At 40.8% G+C, this 20,490-nt stretch overlaps 1 protein-coding gene across 3 annotated transcripts in view; it reads left to right on the top strand.

The window, feature by feature from the left end:
* Window positions 1–20,490, top strand: part of LOC135483329 (homeobox protein cut-like 1) — a 72,564-nt gene that overhangs the window by 45,351 nt on the left and 6,723 nt on the right. Inside the window, exons 8-17 of one of the 3 annotated variants that reach the window (XM_064764122.1) lie at window positions 8–56; window positions 9,792–9,962; window positions 10,257–10,331; window positions 11,485–11,591; window positions 11,857–12,005; window positions 14,210–14,836; window positions 15,184–15,699; window positions 16,011–16,141; window positions 16,427–17,549; window positions 19,322–20,050. In XM_064764122.1, coding sequence (XP_064620192.1) covers window positions 8–56; window positions 9,792–9,962; window positions 10,257–10,331; window positions 11,485–11,591; window positions 11,857–12,005; window positions 14,210–14,836; window positions 15,184–15,699; window positions 16,011–16,141; window positions 16,427–17,549; window positions 19,322–20,050 — 3,677 coding nt within the window. Of the gene's footprint in view, window positions 1–7; window positions 57–2,155; window positions 2,511–9,791; window positions 9,963–10,256; window positions 10,332–11,484; window positions 11,592–11,856; window positions 12,006–14,209; window positions 14,837–15,183; window positions 15,700–16,010; window positions 16,142–16,426; window positions 17,550–19,321; window positions 20,051–20,490 lie in introns of those variants that run through there. The other 2 variants (XM_064764123.1, XM_064764124.1) reach the window with 2 other exon arrangements.

Below are 20,490 nucleotides of genomic sequence, written 5' to 3'. Positions count from 1 at the left end.
TTTTCAGATCTGATGAGATGGAGATGGTGATGGGGGACCTTGAGAGGGCCAATGAGGTAAGAGCTTAGTACTTACTAATGCAGGAGACTCTTTCACTGCTCTGTTGGAAGTAAACTACTAGTAAATTCAGACTATGCAGTCACCTAGTAACTATGTGCAATCGAAGTTTTTGCTTGGAGTTGCATCCATTGGAACTATTGAGTCAATTACATAGCCCCAATCGCAGATCAAAAGGTCATCTCTAAGTGTAAGAGGTGATTCTTAATAACCGTGGAGGACCCTAATTGATTACTAATTGCCTTTTAATTGATCTAATTAATTGGGATGTTCCTCATTTCATGAATCAGGCAGTACTTGCAATTTGAAATGAATGTGGGTCAAATCATTCTCGTCATTGAATAAAAAATTACTTCTCGCATTTCAAACATGTCGTATTTTGATTTAGGGTCAGTTTTAATTGCAACGCCTTTCAGTAATTTCAAACTAATTGATACACGTAGATATTAATTCTTGCTCTAATTTGCTCAATTATCATTTCCCGATGCAACATTAAAAGATACTGCTCATTGTTCGCTTTTGTTCTCCTTTGATGTAATCATTGTCAACGGTGACATTTGTAATTTCAATTGTAACTTTCATGATCATTGTACTTCTAGCACTGTGAGGTTTCAGTAGGTTTTGACTTTGGCAGGATGTACCTGCTAAGCCCAGTGTCGTGTAGATTTCAGTACTGAAATCAATGAAATGACTTGCCCAAGGTCATAACTAAGTTCTGCACCATAATTGAACCTAAAATGTGGGATGGGTGAAATCCACGTCTCACACCACGATGGCTCACACACTTGAACGTGACATTACCAACTGTCTACAGCTGTTGGAATCCCAACCTGTCATACAGTTGCAGTTTTTTTCCAATTAAGGTATTCTTCTCAAGTGAATTGAGTTTTTTTCGAAAGCCTGATACTCGAGGGGAACTAGTTTTACTTGGGGCAGCAGAAGGAAAATCATGTTCTTATATTGGCTAGCCTTTCATATTTGGCTTCTACTCTTCAGCTTAGAATTTCGATTGAATATCTATAAACTTGTGATATTCTTTCCAATAAAAATCTGGGTACGGAACTTTGTAATGTTCATTTTGATATTTTTAGTTCAAAGTATTTTGAGGCGGTATTGGAAATAGATAAAATTGAAAGAGGAGAGGTCCGTTATGAATTTGTTTCGATTCGTATTGTTAGACATTTCATTTAAGCTGATGTCGTATTAAAAGCTGGTGTTCAGTGGAAGAATTCTTGGCCAAAATCTACATAGAATTCTCATCAATATTCAAATTTCGTTAATGTGTGCTTATGAATCTGCAGCACAGGTTACACCAATTTTATTCCAATTTATTCTGTGCAGTATTGGAAATATTTGTGTTCATATTTGAAGGATACATGATATGACTTCATAATCAAGCCTGATTAAACTACTCGTCACCAACAAGTGAATTATGTCAAGCGGTCAAAATATTTGTCCACTAATAAATAAACTCATGCATGATATGTTTGAGTGTGTAAATAGTGTCATTCTAATCAATTTCGAGCTGGTGAAAATTGCCAAGATGCCTCTGTACTGATGTTTTGGTGAACATATTTTTTCACCCAAATTAAACGATTGCAAGTTTTCTTGACTTTAACTGTTTATGTCATATGAAAGGATGCAAGTTCAGGAAAAGGTTCATCAAGTATTTTGAGGCCTGGATATTTGATCGTGGCTCCGTGAATGGGAGCTGGTCTATGACATTTTTTCTCGAAAAAGTTTTCTAATTTGTAAAGGATGTTGTTGTGAGGTGATGTATGTCATCTCAACTATGGGAATGATTGATCTAGCTTGGCTGACACCAGTTCAAAGTGGTCCGTGCACACGGCACACACTATTAAGCATATTGCTCTAGACTCAGCTAAAAATGTAACTTGGGACTAATGGTTCATTCCTCAAGATGCCGAGATCAAAGACAGAGGAAAAATGACGTCGACCCAAACAGCTTTGATGCTAAAAAATAATCTGATCGCTTTGTGTAACTTGTCGAATTGGATGACCCTGCCTGGTTATAAGGAATTGGCCTTTCAGAGTAATGCCATGCGACATTTCTGATATGACTTGTTGCGGACTTGTTCGACTTTGGCCTTTCTGATTATATCAAACCAAATATTCCTCGATGCATTTGTTAGTATCATGTTTTCTTCACCTGGAGCATTTAGTCTTTGGACAACCTGGTTCGTTCATTCAGCGTGACAGACTACACTCGGTGCTGCAAGTGAGCTACCTTCCTCTCTCAGTATATTAGCATCATCCACGTCAAGCCCTACAGGCCCGTGTCTTCATTCTTGGCATCAGTGTTGGCATTTCCTAGGAGATACTCGGATAAAATGGATTATCAGTGGCGCTGGCCGTTTCCATTCCCGATCATGCCACCGATGTGTGAGAAGTCGGTGTATCCATTCCCATGGCCTGGCATGCATGGGATGATGGTAAGTCAGTTGTCAACAAGCGAGACTCAACAACTTCCTCTTTGATTTTAGTGAACATATGATTGGTTGGAGTTGATTTTAATTGGGTTTTACGACAATCGTTGCCTGTCGGGGTTGTAGGAAGCTGATGTGAAACATTATGTATATTTGATTATCAGAACATCATGCTTTAATAATGTACTGATGGGGTTGGACTTTGTTGTGGTGGAGGGGGGGGGTTATGTACAATCGATATGGAATGGTGATGCAAACATTGAATAGATATGGACACTTTTCTAATCTGGTGGTGCTCATTCAATTACTTGAGCTTTTTGGGTGAAAGTATCTTTAGAAAGTATTTTTCATCTCTTCTAGTTTCTTCTTGCTAATGTTGTTTGTCTGTTTCTTATGCAATGATTTTCTATGGTTTTTGCGTTGTTACATGTAATTCAGGCCTATGTACTTTATTTCTCATTATCTAGCCTTTGCCTTGCAGAGGCTGACAGTCTAGCATGTTCATCCTTTTATGTGAAAGCTTAGACTTTAAGAATGATCATCTACGTCAGCGTAAAGTTGCAAAAAATTGGAAAATGTGGTGCTTTATGGGTTTTTTTCTGTTATTTTTTAACTCTCTTATAAAAAAGGGGAAATGGCAGACACGTTTTCAGCATGATAATGGTGTATGGCTGTCCATTCACCAAGTTGCTGTTTTCCTGAATATTGCGTCTAATAGCTCACCTAATGTGACCAACCTTTCAGGTAAAAGTACAAGTCAAGTTCATAGAAACACAGATGGATGCTGAAAGAAAGAAGCAGTTCTTGATTTGTGAAGAAACCACATTGCTTTTGCAGTGGTTTTTAAAAAGGCATGTGCTCTCTTGCAGAATCCCTGAAAGTCCAAAAAAGTTCATCACTACCGAAAGGCTTTGTATCTGACCCTTAACCGAAATCTCTCCCTGAAGCATTTGTTAGGGATTCTCCAATCAAGCCGATAAAAATTTTAAGAAATGCAACTTACTCCAGAGATGGACGGCCTGGGTGAATCCCCCACTGAAACAAAAATGAAAAGATTGTAAACAAAGTTACCTTGTTCCAGCAAGAATAAACGCTGAATGTATGTCTGTTATTTGGAGAATAATTAACAAGGAGCGCAACCCTTTCAACATCATTACCCTCAGCTGAAATTACCGGGGGGGGGGGGGGGGGGGGGGGGGTACTAGCCGATCAGCTGATCATCCTTCAATCTAGAAATTGGTTACAATTCAGGTCTAGACATTAGGATCAACATGAGTGCTCATCTTTAGGAAACGAGTGGGCTCAAACAAGTGCTCATCTTTAGGAAACGAGTGGGCTCAAACAAGTGTTATGATGAATCAGAGTGAGATTATCAGAGGGCCAAAAAAATTATCTATTTCTCCAGTAAACTGCTTCAAAATATCTCCTAAAGTCGGGAAACTATTACCTTAACATGGCCCCAGGCTGTTCTTTAATCAAACTTCAAACATAAATCCAAAATAAGATATAAAATCCGAAATTGAAGAAGGTCCTTGAAGAACCCTTTTTTTCCAGCCCACACTCAGTTCAAATCAATGCTTGAACTGCCAAAAACCAGTTGAGCCTGGTCATGTGACCATAAGCTTGTTCATTCACCATGTCCAGTCTTACTTGTATTGTCATGGTGTTGAACAATTGAGACAATTAGCTATGACTACTGTTATCCACCAAGGTATTCATTTCTGGATTTCTGATCCTTGAATTGGCTGAATTAGTGTATGGCTGATTGCAGTTCACTTTCTTTTCTTTTCTTTTGATGTCATCATTTTCATCAAATATCTTAATCCTTTGATTGCTTATGATGATAAATTGTTTAAAAAATTGCCATTTGAACATTGAGTGACTCAGTTCCGTGATGTGATATGAATTGTTCCGTGTTCACCAACCTATCATTGTATCGCCACAGACTCCATTCTCCACATCACTTTTCTGATACCTGCCATGATCGAGATAGTTAAATCAAGCCGTGATTGTGCATTTGCTATCGACAGTTAACATTGATTACCTAATGACACACCTCGTGCCTGAAAATTGAGAACGATACCTTATAATTTGGTTATCAGGTGTCCTACGTTGAGTTTTAATAAGCGGACACTTTGCTGCGACATGCGATCGGGACGGGGTTTGATCGGGGGCTTTTATTCGTTGTCCGTACGATATCTGGTATTGGTTCTTTTCTTGTTGCATGTCTTGTAACAGTCTGCGTGGTATTGGCACCGATTGATTCGAGGCATCGATTTGTGCTGAGGAAACAATTGTCGGTTGATCGCGAGTATTGTGAAATAATTGCGAGATCAAGTGCACCTGGTCGTAATTGGTTCCTCGCCAATCTCATGGTTGCCAATCACTCGTCACGTATAGGCAATTGAACTGTCTGTCATTGCCAGTTGTGTATCGACCACATCCTCCGAACAAATGATACAGCAGTTACAGGTGACTGAACATGGGGAAAAACGGTGTCTAAAATGTTGCCCCTGATCATCTGTGACACATTGGAGAAGAAAAACATGTCTGATTTGTTTCTGTGAGACCAATTAATTGTTCGAAGTAAAGTAAGGTATTGATAGTTGCCGCAAGAGGTGTTTTTGTCATCAGGTCTTTTCTCGACGATGCTGCAGCTGTTTTATGAAAGGAACGATAGTGTGATCGAATATCTAGAAAAAGTGCTGTCATGAATCAATCTGTGACCAACAATGCTCTCTGTCAGGAATAGCAGCAAAACATCTTTCTAGGGTTTGAACCTCAGATCTGGTCCATATCGACAGATTCATACACACAGCTGACTGATAGGTGAGGTATTTGAAGTTGTCTTCCATGAGAGAAGAAATCTTTCTCGACACTTTTAAAAGCAGGTTCTCAAACTTAGGGCTGAAGAGTTCAGATAGCAGGTAATTGAAATCCAAATCAAACAAAACATTGAAATGCTTGAACTTTGAGGTGTGAATCACCACATTTTTCAATCAAGTAATGAGATATGGTTTCATCGCAACCCACTCAAAGATTATGACGTATAACACAGCTTCGCTTCCTCAAGTGCAAATGTTGTTACTTACAGGCAGTAATATAACCTCAACAAATTATCTATCTATTTCTATCATTTCTGATTTTAATAAGACATGGTTGACATTTAGATTCAATAGGTGTTGGAGGTTTTTTATGCAACACGATAATGTAGAATTTTAACGATTTCACTTAGGACTTGGGGACAATTGTTGTTGGTAATTCCGTATTGATTCCAGAAAGTATGGTCACTTGATTATGCTCTCAATGACTTCTGTAGTGATGGTTAGTAATGGCAGCAGTTTAATACAAGTCAGTTAATAGTAAGGGCAGCATTAGGGTGTCCCTATAGCCATTGTTTTTTCTCAAAGCATGTTGATGCTTGTTAAGAAGTCTAGAAGTGCACAGGCACTAATCTTGTCATAGCTCCAACTGGACATCTCCGTTAAGTGCCCTTGTTGTGATGAGATCGGGGCGAATCGGCTCAAGACAATGCTAGTCAGGCTCTGGATTAGGATTATTCCAATCACTCACTAATCACTCATCAGATCAGATTACATCGTTAACGCCATTAGAAATCAAGCGTGCAATCTGAATAGTCCAGTGCCCTATGATCATCCTCGAGATGAGCCAGGTTCTTCATCTGAAAAAAAAGCCACAGATCAAGATGGCAACCGTTCCCCTAAGGCCTGCCTCCCCATAACCTTTTTATACAGGGTGTATCGAAATTGGCCATTGGCGATGCTGCGTTATTAAACAAAAGCAGTGTTGATTTATGCAGTATGAATGCGTCAACGTTGACAGGAATTTTTATTTCTCATTCTCTAAGCCTGTGGGTAAATTTGCCAAGCTTCATCTCCTCGGAACAAAGATAACCAGCAAAAACAAGCAGATGACCCTGTTGTCTTGAAGTGTCTTTGTCAATTATTATTTTGTCACACCCTGTATGTGCTCCATCACACAAAGGCAACCCATCATTCCCAGTGACAGCAGTCAATGTTTCCTCCAGAGTCTTGATCACACTGACCATCATCAATTATGTCTCCGTGGCACTTGAATCATACTAAACATGATTGGAATGGTCCATCCGCATCGATTTGGTATCAACTCGTATAGGGTCCATGTTATAGCCATCTTTATCTCGGGTGTGATCTGTGAAGAACTCGTTAAATAACTCCTTAGTGGATGTTGGTGTGTCTTGACCACTTGGAGGAACGCATGCAGAGACACCAAGTGCTCCTGGATTAGATCTGGGGTTTTCAGGAGAGTCTTAATCAGTTGTCCCCTATTTTCAAATAAAGGGGTTTCTTCAGTTATTGGTAGTGATATTTTTCAGTAAGGGAGTGAATTTTTAGAATTCATCCTACTCTGAGTGTTTAGCCAATGATCCTTATAACAGCCCTTAGCCACTGCCTTCATGAACTCTGAGCCCTGTCTGCTAGCTGCTACCCACAATGTACCACCTTCACTCTAACCATACAACCCCCAGCACCTCCCTCCCCCTGCAAGTGCAACCCTGTGTCACATTCCATGAGATGGATGATCAATGCTAGGTGGGGGCCTCAATCAATAAGGATTGGGACTACACCTGTTTAGCAAACAGAAAGAAAATTGTGATCTATTGGAGATTGCTAGGATACATAACTTGGCTAGAACACTTGCCATGTCATATGCTGTTCAGAAATTTCACCGATGAAAAAAGGCTTGTGTTTCAAAGAAAAATAATCAATATCCTTTATACATACACTGGCTTACAATAACCAAGGATTTCATTTTTCTGTTGAGGATGTTTAGCAATAAAGAAGAGATCTGGAACTAACATTAGTTTTTTTCAAAAGTTGATACTGTAGTGAAAAGGTTGCAGTGTGGTGCAAATGACAGAATTGAAGCAACCTTTCTTGTAAACCTCAAAAAGAGAAGGTCTTCTGCATCACCATATTACTACGCCATATATATTTCAAGTGGTGCACGACTCCCCCCTCCCCCCTGCAAATTTGATTTGATTCTCACCAGCTATTCTCACACCTGCCCTATTGAAAAACAGATATTGCTCTCCTCTCATGGAGAAGATTATGATAATATTTGACGAATGATTACTAATAACTCGTCATTGGGAGCACTTGATAATTATTCCTGGGTCTGATCAATAAAGGCGCTGAGGTATTGATTGGAATCACGGAACATCTGCCTTCAGAACGGATAACTTGACAGGTTGACAAGACGGAGCCGCACTCCCTTGAGGCGATTCCTCCTCGTACTGAACACCGTGCATTGGTTCCACGCTGACAATGTGACTCACTGTTTTATTGTCGACTTACCTTTGATCAAATGGTGGATTTTTGTGTTCGATGTCGGTGAAGGATGGGAATTAGGATGCACTGGAGTTGTATTGATGTGGTTGACAGTGTGTGAGGTGTGTCTCGTGGCTGAGGCTGGACTCGCTTTCAGAAGGATGTGTATCAAAACCAGGTAGATGTGATTAGTAGGGTTTACTCTCTGGCCATATTCTCATTTTTGGAAGCAGTTGTTTGACAGAATCACGATGGATTGACATGATAGAGAATGAAACATTGCTGGATTGATGGATGGATCGGAGGATTCCAGGCAGTTTGATACTTGATCAGGTATTCCCAAAATATCATGGTTTCAGGTGTTGCACCTCAGCAGAACAGTTTATTGATGATCATATGCCATGGTTGTCTCCAGGGATGACTTCAAAGCATTCTCGAAACTTTTTTGCCTTCCTATAGGTATGGATTCAGATTATTGCCCAGCTTCTTTATATATAAGTTGTTCTCTCTCTAAAGATACACGATGCCTAATATCGATATGACTTGGGTTTTGAGTTTCAGAACCGAGGATGGGAGTTTTTGTGGAAATCAGCCTGGGGAGGAAAGACAATGCATGTGAGATGTGCCCACACACACATGTTGACAGTCTGCCTCATTTGTTGACAAAACACATTGTACCCTGATATTTTTCTGCTGATACTAACACCATGCTATTTTCATGATATCTTTTTGCGTGTTCATTCAGCAACTACGAGGTATTCAATGGTGTTATAATCATGAGATGATGAATCGACAGGACTCCGGTGATACATTGAGATCCTGATTGTTCTGTTTCAATACCTTTCTCAATGGTCCATTCACGTTCCATAGATGATGGTGTCGTTTCATGGGTTGAAAATAGCTATTGAATATCCTGATAGGTCACCCATTTGGCGCTCTTTCAGTCAGATTCAGTACTCTGTCCTGGTTGGTGAAAAGGCCTGAAAGGTTATCATTTTGATCAGGGAAGAAAGAGCAGTAAATTGATGGCTCTTGTGTGGGTTTGAGTGTTGATAGTCTGCCATTATTTCTTTGTCCTTTAATAGATGTGCAGTGACCATATTGTGGCTCAAGAAGTTTTCAGTTGTGGCTTTTTCTTGAAATATTGAAGTCTGTGTTGTTTCTTAACAGACACAAACAACAACAGCTCTTGTTCACATGTTTGCATGAACAGGTAGACCTAGTTGCCTTCTGTAAAGTCATTGAACCTTGCAGTAAGAAATACTTCACTGTTATGGCTTTCCTCAAGCTACTGCACTTAACCTGGCCACAGTTCATCACAACAGATCATGGTCGGTTGAACAATAGCGATAATGAGAGATATTGAGAGGTAACAAGATCCCAATATGTCAAGGCCTTGGAAAACAGTGATGCTCTGGGAGAAAAAGCGTTCAACAAAGCGTTTGCCTTTGTCTACCTGTAGCCAACAATAACGTTTTATTTGAGAGAAGAACTAATAAATCTTCCTATGAGCCTCCGGGTGAAAAGATCCTCAGTAACAGATAACAGAAAAAGTGCTTTGGAATTTTTCTCTCAAATCTGATACTTTTCATCGCAATATCAGGCGGACTTTTGTTCAGTTGCCAACTGCTTTCTTCAGGTTTTGTGACCATGGATTGGTTAGTTTTGTCCATATCTAGCGAGATTGGTCTGATGAAGATTTGCGGAAAGGCATATGCTACATAAAATAGATACTATTTTTTGTGTCTACCTTTCAGCAGTTATCAAAAACCAGCCTGTATTTATCAGGTTGTCTGTTCGAGAATTCTTTTTACAATCTGTTTCAATCAACAACAATATGACCAAATGTTTTGAGTTTGAGACAATCCGAAAGCTCCCAGCAGCAGCCTTGTCATTTTGCAGATAATTGTTCATCAATAACAAATATTTTCAAGCTGTTTAATCTTTCTCGTTGTAGCGCGCTGCAGCAGCGGAGCGTGAAGTTGAGCAGCTGAAGCATCAACTCGTCTCAGCGACCCAAAATCTCCACCAAGCCGAGCAGATGCAACAAGCGCCAGATATGGAACAGGCTATTGATATTCTCAAACGATCCAGTCTCGAGGTGGAGTTAGCAGCTAAGGAAAAAGAGGTGAGGGACTGATGATGAAAAAAGTGAAAAAAATATTTGGACTTAGAAACATTTTCTAAGCCTAATGCTTTCATAAGTTCAAAATTTTGAAAAATTTTCAGAGTCAAAAAAGTTTTGAGACTGATGATTTTGGTTCATTTTGAGCAGAAAAAACCCCTCTGTCCTGATCACTTATAACTTGTGAGTGTCATATTATCTTCAACACACAGATCACTCTCTCATGTATTGATTTCCTCTTTATGCAAATACATTGTATCTAGAAATGATTGATAATCTGATCACATGTCATTGCAGATTGCTCAGTTGGTTGAGGACGTTCAACGATTGCAGGCATCGGTGAATAAGCTGCGTGATGTCAGCAGTAGTCAGGTATGTGTGTGACTCGAGAGGATGAAGTGTACATTGGTATGAGAGCAGAGGGACTTGCTGGTCTAGTGATACTGGTTGATGGGCTGTCTCAAAAAAGAAGGATGTGGTGTATGATATGTCTGTATTGGGGCACTGTCTGCTGTGCAGAGGCTGACGACGACCTACTTGGAACTAGAAAATAGATTACTAAAAACATACCCTCCCAACGTCAGATGTTTGACATAAACTAAGAACTGCAGCAATATGCACTATTCTCCAAAAGTAAATCTGAAAGTGACTGGAGGTGTTTTCTGCAGCCGCCAATAAAAATTCTTAACCCTGGAATTCTCTGGTGAATATAGTTCTCGACATGAGAAATTTATGGTTGGGTCGAAAATTCATCTTTCTCACCATGATTGTACTGCTACCTGTATCATCATCCTGCATAGACTAGACTTCTGCATATCAATGTCGGGGAATTCCAACCTACAATACAAACCTTGCAGCATAACTTCCTAAGATGCTGCCACTTGCTCGTGGGAACTTTCCAAGGCAGAAAAAACCTCCTCCTGATCTTGAGCACGAGTCTCTTTCTTCTCAAATATTGACTTCTTTCTGTCCCTTTGGGCTGATTCGTCACTTGCTCACGGGGTCTTTGTGGAAAAATAATCTGTCTCCGTAAATATATGTCGTTAGTCTTGAAGGGGTATTTAGGAGTTTCTTATTAGGGGCTTTCATCAGATGTGACATATTGCGATGTAATGATTGGAGCTTCCTTCCTAATTTGTGGGCTGTTGGCCACGTTTGGATATCCATCTGACATGGCTGAAAACTTCTATCCGGGTTTGTTGCCTGACGGCAGTTGCAGTGACGTGTTACAAGACCACGTTCTAATCAGCCAGACTTTTTGAAGGAAAGTGTCAGTGTTTTGTTCAAAAGTCAAACTGGGCGTATCAGAAGTTTCAGTTATGGCAAATGATCCAATGGAATTTGGATAAACCATCCTCAGATTTCGATGATGTTGCATGTTTGGCAAATTGTTGTTCAAAAGTGTAGTGTATATTATGAATTTACCTGCGATCTGGGATTGAATTCTTCAAGAATTTTTAGAAAAACCATAGATTGGTAGTTATCTATGTAAAACAATTCATGATCTATATATGTTACTTTTCAGATAAACAAGCTGGAAGAGGAGCTCGCTGCCAAAAACCAAGCATTCAAGCTGCTGGAGGAGAAGCTCGAGACCCAGGAAGACTATGAAGAAATGAGGAGGGAATTAGAGTGAGTGAAACTGGCCACATACCTATCTATGTTGGATGGATCCTATGACACTGGTATCTACAAATATCAACATGCTTTACAGTGTTCACTCATTCAAGCCAATGACAAGAGCTGCTTGGGTTAGTCCCAGAAGAGTGACACACCTAATTTGAGCCAGTGGGGAACCTATCATCTACCTATCAACTCCCATTTTGCTCTGTCCCGCAACAAGATCAGAAATGGGGGATCAATATTTTGTGTTAACATTTTGTTTGTTCAATTTCAGGATCCTCAAGTCAATCGAGTTCTCAAATTCCTCCGACGAGTCGATTGAGTCTACCAAGGGCAAGAGTCTGGAGATGTTACTGATGGAGAAGAACAGGGCCCTTCAGAGTGAGAACACACAAGTCAAGGTTGCCAACAATGAGATATCAGGTAAGTGTACGGGTGGTTCTCAATTCTAGATGATTTCATATACTTTGGCCTCCACTTTGTTTGCATGCCCGATTCACCCAGTTCTTGTGTGTATTTGGATTATAACCACCTGTCAGCTTTGAAAGTTAGCATTTATGAAGTACTTTTCCAATTCTGATGATAGCAGTTGATGCATGTTAGAGTACTCTACAAGATGTTATGGAGTAAGGTTGTCACTTTTGAATATAGAAAGAACAAACTGATGCACGAAGGTTTTGGACCCTCGACCTCTCGGCAGAGGTCTGGTGCTCTAAACACTACGCCATCCCACTTTCATTTCTGTTGACATAACCTGTAAGTTAGTGGCAAGGAAATTTATGTTGCAAAATTCCCAATTTATGAGGCTGCGAACAAAGTGGGTGCTGGCGGTATTTAAAACTGATCAGTTTGTGCAACATCACAGATTACATCTTTTGAGTGGTAACATGTCATGATAGGAAGAAAATGTCACGTCCTCAGGCAGGACATTTGACTAAACATGCTTTCTTTATTGACCCTATCAACTGTAGTTGATCCTGTTAATCTTAATAGAGATTGCAAACTATTCTCCTGAGCTCATTTTACACGTTCAACTGGCACCTCAGGAGGACTTGGGGAAGATTTTTCGAGAATTAACAACTGAGTTGAAGCTACCTCTGACCTGTCTACCTGAGGGTAATTTGATATCATGAGATGGAAAATAGCAAAAGATGTTTGCTGATGTTGCACTGTTTAGTTTTATGACGTGTACGCTCAGAAAATATCTGCATTGAAAGTAAATGGTGCAGATATTCTCTGACCAAATGTTTAAATACTGTCTTTTACCTTTACCTAATCTTATTATAGTCTAACTTTGACTTAAAATATTCACTCCGAAGGAATTTGGCAACTGGAAAAAAGCATTGTCAACTTTGTGAAGATCTTGATAGTGACAGATTTTCAATCCGAAACAGTTGCCTTATTGCTGAAATAGTTGAATATATTGTCTTAGATGTGGTTCCCAACTTGTCCTCATTCGATGTGCTGGGTCGTTTAGAAATGTACAATACAGTCTTTCATTTGTTAGGCTTTGGTCTGTGAGTTAGATTGAGGAGATCAACACGTGACTTGGAATATCCTCCAATCATGATGGTCACAGTAGAGCCCCTGCTGTCGCTTCATCATCTATCTTCTGCCAGCTGGTGAAATATTGTTGTGCATTTTGTGACACCCTGTTTACTACAAATTCAACTTGGATATCTGATTGATCAGACCTTGTGGCTTTCACTTCGTCATGTGCACATACACCCCTTGCTGTGGTTTGGATGGTTTGCTCTTGACATATAAACAATACCGTTTGTTGCAGTTGCATTTCAGATTGGTCTACTCTAAGCATGGATGGGGGTTTGTGCTGTCACATTGGGTTGTAAACATTGATAGCCTCACGAATGATTGTTTGAATGAAAATCCCTTCTATCAGACTGCCTCCCTAATCTCGTTTGACAAGTATTCTTTGAAATAAAAGTACAGCATGTCTTGATTTCTAAGATAGCGCCCTGAAACAGATCATTGTACTTGACAATATTTCCCAAATTCTTTTGACCGCCTGTAACCTGAGTTGAGATACTCCTATTCTTTTCCTGACAAATAAGAAGATTGCTTCCTTTGTGTATCTTCTCTGTTTTTCCTCATAATAGTAACAAACAAAAACATACTGTTTCATATAAACACAGTTAAAAATCGCTACAAAATACATGTCCTAACAAAATGACAGTTATTTGTTTGAAAAATGTATTTATGATTGAGTGGATGCAGGTCCTTTGGGTCTCTACAGGTCATGCCTGACGTAGTCTTCACTGAACTGTAGGATGTAGCTCACCCCTAGCACCTTGTTGCCCTGTCTTATTGTTAGACGTAGGTGTTCTCAGCTTCAGACGCCGTCATTCCTCCAGCCACTTCCGTCCATACGCAAGAAAGGTGTATATGCCTATGACTCTTTTTCTACTTTTTGTTGTTGTGTCAAAACTCTGTGGTTTTGTAAATTTTTTCATTCTTGGATCTGAATATGATCAGGTTCGCCAGCTCATCATTTCAGCATCGATGAGGAAGCTTTATTTTCCGCTTCTTTGTTTATTTTTGTGGAAATAAGCCGAGTGCATGGATGTTGAGAAAGCTCCATCTTATGGCATGTCACACCTTTCTTGCAGGGACTAGTGGCAATGATGTGAATGGCACTGAGGTGAAAAGCGAGAGCCCCACAGATTTAAGTAACACGGACAAATTTGCAAGCTTTTTGGGCGAGGAAATAGCTGCGACGTATCAGGAGTCGTCGTCGTCACCACAACCCGAGTCAAACAGTTCGACCGCTGGTGAAAATACTGTAATCAAGGATGAGATGAAAGTCGACGAACCAGCATTGGATTCTGTGGATTCGGTTGAAATGAATGGTGACGTTGACTCTGCGTCTGACAATGGTGCTGACATGACTGAGATTCATAGAGAGGTAGATAAAGACGTTGACACAGTGCCTGAAGAGGTCGAGGTGGATAATGAACCGGAGAAAAATGTTCTCGATGATTCGCCGTCATTTGAGATCAACACTGCTGAGGTCTCTCAGCAAATCCGGGAGGTTATGAGTGCGCATAATATTGGTCAGAAGCATTTTGCTAATCATGTACTAGGACTATCACAAGGGACTTTGAGTGACTTGTTGTCAAAGCCCAAATCTTGGGATCAGTTGAGTGAGAAAGGACGTGATTGGTATCGTAAGATGTACCTCTGGTGCCTGGATGAGAGGAATGTTTTAGCTCTCAAGGCTATGGCCTCGCGCAAAGGTGAGTGCGACAGATTTTGCTCTGTATTTCTTTCGGAAATTAAACTGTCTTGAAACAGTCTGGATTGTATGGAAAATGGTAAAAAGTGAAGACTCAGGCAACTTAATTGGCATTGATGCTTTGATAGTTGTGTTTAGTCTTGCAATAATGAGTGAGTAGCATCTAAAGCCAGTCTGAAAGATGTTCAAATTGTGTCACTCCAGTGGACATCATGTTTTAATACTGCAGTTAAAAGTTCAGTTATTGTGCAGCAAATATTATTTTGCTGATTAGGCAGAGGGAAGTCAAATCTGAAAGTGATTGATTGAGATGAATTTGTAGTTGATGACTATTTCCTTCACTTGCAGCCTCTCGTGAGTACCCACCTCCAGAGGACTTGGAGGCATTCGCGAACATGTATCAAGGACAGAATCTCGCAGCGTATCAGATGTCGAACTCAGGATCAGAACCATCGACACCACCTGTGCTGCCACGTGGTGTCAAGCTGGAGAAGTCCATGGACTCGTCAATGGACTCCTCCAGTCTTAACGGAGAAAATAGTGTGCTATCCGAACAAATAGATGGCGTCGCCTTACAAAAACTACAAACTATTGCTCAGAAAGAGAGTAACAATTCACCTGCGTTAAACACGGCTGATGTGTCACAAAAGATCCGGGAGATATTATCAACGCATAATATAGGGCAGCGGCTGTTTGCTAAACATGTGCTAAGTTTGTCTCAAGGGACGGTCAGTGAACTGTTGTCGAAACCCAAACACTGGGACAAGTTGACGGAGAAAGGACGTGAGTCGTATCGGAAAATGTTTGCTTGGTCTCTGGATGGGAGGAATGTGATGGCCTTGAAAGCCATATCACCAAGAAAAGGTACTTGCAGAATGATTGTTTCATCTTCTTTAACTCAAACCTGACAAATAAAGCTTGAATCAAAAGCTGCAGACTAACTGCTGAATCAGCAATCATCTCAGAATAAGACAGTCTAAAGTAGCTCATCATCATCATGTTTACAGTGCCTACAGACAATGATGTGCATACCTTCTTGAACTTTGATGTTACGAAGCATTGTCAGTCCTTGTGATAGTAGGTTGTGAAGTGTACTAATTTAAGATCTTCTCTTTACCACGTGAGGATATTACTTCATAGTACATGTATTTAATATCCAGTCCCTTTCTCCTCAGGTTCAACACCTATAACATCGCCATATAAGCACGAGGACTCACAAACTGAGGAAAGAATTGCTCAAATCTTGAGTGACGCCCAGACAGCTATGCAGGCCAAACAAGCACAGGAAAAGGTATACATGCATGATGTAAGTTATAACTACAGTGGAAATACGACTACTCATGGGACAGAGGTTGAATGGTCGTGTTACCGGGGTGAAGTTGAAAATCCGGGGACAAAATGCATAATTAAGTTTTCCCGCCAAAATTGTTGAACTTTTTCATCAGTTCAAAATTTTGAAAAATTTTCAGAGTCAAAAAGTTTTGGGACTGATGATGTTGGTTCATTTTGAGCAGAAAAAAAGAAAAGTGAAAAAAATATTTGGATATAAAATGAACTGTTGATTCACGGTTTCATTGTCTTCATTCTTCAGGTTCACATGGCTACTCATATGGTGAACAGTATCTATCAACAAGAACTGGCCAAGATGGCTCATAACTCAAGCTTTAATGGTGCTTCTCCGTATCATATGGTGGCAGACATGCCACAGGAACGACAGAAGGAGCGGCCGAGGGAGAAGGATAAGGAGAATCGTGGCCATAAGAAGGAACGACGGGAGAGGAGTCGCACGTCAGAGGAACAGCGCCATCAAGATGATGCGGGTATGTCAGAGGAGATTGTGAGAAGAATTTATCAGAAGGAGTTGGAGAAGTTGGCGCAGGCTGCTCAGAGTATGGGCAATATGGCCGAGTGTCGTATGTACCAGCAGGAGTTGGCACGTCTGGCGCAGAATGCCCAGCATGAAGAGCAGGTGCAGGCACATCATGAGAGGGAGCGGGAGAAACAGAACCACCACATGGCTCAGCATCATCATCCTCATCATCCAATGCACCAAGATATCAAACCGCATCTTAATAACAATCATTATGACTTTCACATCAAAAATGAACCCCTTGATCTCTCCGATCACAGCTCACATCTAAAGAGCCCACAAAACCAATCAGATACTCAATCCAATTGTAGCGATAGTACGCAGGACGCTGCCAGGCATGCTGGGAGTGCTTTCTGCTTGGTGCGGCCGAAATCTGAAGGCATGCCATTGGATGCGTCATATCCAAGCAACTCAATGTCACCGCTGCAACACATGCAGACGATCGCTAACTCTTTGGTGTCCAAGTCTCAGATGCCGTTTCCCCCTCAGAAACCTCTCAAAGCTGTGCTGCCACCTATCACTCAAGAACAGTTCGATTGTTACTCGACGATCAATACGGATGACTTGGTCAAGCGTGTGAAAGAAACTCTCAGTCAATACTCTATCAGTCAGAGATTGTTTGGTGAACATGTCCTGGGCTTGTCACAGGGGAGTGTGAGCGACCTTCTCGCCCGGCCTAAACCATGGCACATGTTGACGCAGAAAGGTCGTGAGCCATTCATACGAATGCAGATCTTCCTGGAGGATGCTGAGGCAATCCCGAAGCTCGTTGCAAGCCAGTATAGGATTGCCCCTGACAAGCTCATGAGGAGTAACGCCATGTACTTGGCAAATCATGTAGCAGGTATGTATGCGGGCATTTTACAGTTTTCCATTTGACAATTTTTTGATTTTCACTTCTTTTGATTTATTTTCACTTCACTAGTATTTGAGGTTCAATCGTTCCAAGACAGGGAGGTATATCTCTAAATCAAACTTGTTAGTTCTTTCCACTCAGTGAACACGAGCAAAGGTGTAGCTATGGGAAAAATGATCTTTGCCTTTATTAGCAACTGCAAAACATCTAAGGATGTCATTCCTTTCTTGTGACTCGAATTGAACCTCAGATTTCACTCTTGGGCTTTTGTTCTGGCAGAGTTCTTTCATAGAACAACTGAAGTAAGATTTAGACATGAAGAAATAGTCAGTCTCCTCAAAATATACCTCCTAAACAGTCTTCCATCACAAACGTTTTTTGATGAATTGACACTGAAAGGTAGAAATACCCCAAGGAAGTTTGTTATTAGAGCACTTTTTCCTGAAAAAAAAAACTTGTTCAGAAGTAAAAACCATGAAGCGTATCAAGCCCTCCAACAACTGCTTTTCCATTGCATTCCTTAAGCCAAAATGCATATCATGATTCAATAATTTCGGCTGTAATAGATGTGGAAGCTTGATACTGGAGCGTGTCACTGTCTGGCTTCTTGATAAATTTTCCTGGAGATAGCTACATGAGCTCCTGTCAGTGACTATTCCAGTTTGTGAAATACATGTTTTGAACGACCTGATCTCGTGCCGGCCTGAAATCATCTGAATCATGAAATACTAGCCTAGTTAAACTCATTGCAAAGGCTTCTAAGCTTTCAAGTTTATTCTGTTGTATCATAGAAATTCAACTGCTAGATGATCACCGGGTCAGACTTGCCGATAAAGAACATGAATAATCAACATTGCTAGGGCTTGGTGTGATGATCAAAGCATTCAGTCACCCAGTATAGATCAGAAATGGGTTTCATACTTTTTGGGCTCAGTCTCTGGTGTGCAATGCATTTGTTGGGACAAGCAAGAATCCTGTAGAGTCAAAACTAAGACATTCTCGTTGACTTTCAAATTCAACGGAAGCCAGTGGCTGTATTGACGCCACTGGCACAACCATACCTGGTTCTGATCATCTAGCAGTCGATTGGTATCGGTTCTAATCTAGTTTCACATATTTTCTCTGTTCCTTTTCACTTTAGAGTGTTTTCTTTCCGTTCTTTAGTTTCCCACAGGAGTTTTGAACAGTGTGGTGCCACACTCACTTTCAGTTTCATTGTTAGTTTCTTAGTGCAGTAGAGTTCAATCTTAGGTAGTCAACTCTTTGAGGATTTGCACATTTTGTTGTTGGGTAGTTTTAGCCACTAACTGTTGTTCAATAGTACATCCATAGACTGTTATGTGGCACTTTCCAAAAAAAGCTCTTGTTTTGACAAGAACAAAATAAGATTCTGAAAGAACTCTGGGTCAGAGTCTTGTCGGACACTCATTCACATGGCACCTAGAGTAGGCATTGGAGTCCATGAGATGTGTCCAGGATCATATTTGATGGCAAGCACTACATGGAAGTAGTTTCAATGAGCCCAGTGAACATATGGACCACAAAAGAGAATCCTAAATCCTCAAAGAGTTACACTTTCGTTTTCACTGCACCTTCTTAATTTTGAATAACAAAAACCAAGTGAAATCAGAAATGCTGAAGAAATGGAATGTCTAGCTGAATGAAAGAAACGAGGGTCGTGTCACCTGTTCAGAATTTTCCTGGGGAAACAAGGAGCTCAGCGAGGCAGCTCTCTGATTCTTGGTTCTCTGTATTTACAGCAGCGAAGGCTGCGGTTAAAGTAGAGGATGTACCTCCTCCACAACCTCCGCCTCCTCCGCCTCTACCGACGCCTGTACGTAACGTCAAGAAAAAATCCCGCTCTCGAACTTCTTCACCTGCTGATAAATTCCCACCTAACCACCAGGCTAACCACCATCGAGTGCCGGTTGTTAGTCACGACCACCAGGCTAACCACCATCGAGTACCGGTCGTTAGTCATAACCACCAGGCTAATCATCAACGAGTACCGGTCGCTAGTCACGACCACCAGGCTAATCATCAAAGAATACCGGTCACTAGTCACGACCACCAGGCTAACCATCAACGAGTACCGGTCGTTAGTCACCCTCAGGAAAATTCTGAAGTTCCAGTAGCCAAGTACTCAGCAGCGAGCACACCACCATGTCCAGTAGCGTGTCCACCTCCACTACTATGCCCACCTTATCATCCAACCATGTACGAGCTGAATGCTCTCACCAACGAATTAGACACTCTTGCCATTACGAGCCAAGTGAAAGAAGTCCTTCAGGCCAATAATCTCGGACAGAGGTTATTTGGTGAAGCCATCTTGGGTTTGTCGCAGGGATCCGTTAGTGAATTGCTGTCAAAACCTAAACCTTGGCAAATGTTGAGTCTGAAAGGCCGGGAGCCTTTTATCAAGATGTTCAAATGGTTGAATGATCCACTTAATGTGGACAGGCTACGCTCATATCAAGCTGAACAGAAAGGTAATGGCCTGTTCTCCCCCACCACCCTCTCTCTCTCTTCTCAATCTGGTTCTCATATACCCTATGAGTACACATCTCTGCCAAGTTTGCCTCTCATTTCAAACCTGGTGTTGGGAATCCGAAATGGTGGTGTCTGTCACATTTTCGGCTCAGTGGGGATGAGTTATTTCGTTAATGCTTTATTTCATCAAATGCTGCCACTCAATTTAGATTGCCACGATAGTCATGATAAGCTAGATTGTTTCCTGTTTAGCTAGCCAATTCTGTTCATAGATTAATTTAATTTTGTTTTACTTCGTCATTAAGTAGTATGAATTACACTAGTTGACATCATTTCTTCATTTTGATTGCGACTAACATTGCCTAACTCTCCCTGAGTCGATGTTAAGTTGCAGCTTTGAAACAAATTCAAAGAGGCACAGTCTAAACTGAGAGAAACT

The sequence above is a fragment of the Lineus longissimus genome, chromosome 2 (assembly GCF_910592395.1).
Source record: "Lineus longissimus chromosome 2, tnLinLong1.2, whole genome shotgun sequence".
In the NCBI taxonomy this organism is placed as follows: Eukaryota; Metazoa; Nemertea; class Pilidiophora; order Heteronemertea; family Lineidae; genus Lineus; species Lineus longissimus.
This window is presented reverse-complemented; position numbering and strand designations above follow the sequence as displayed.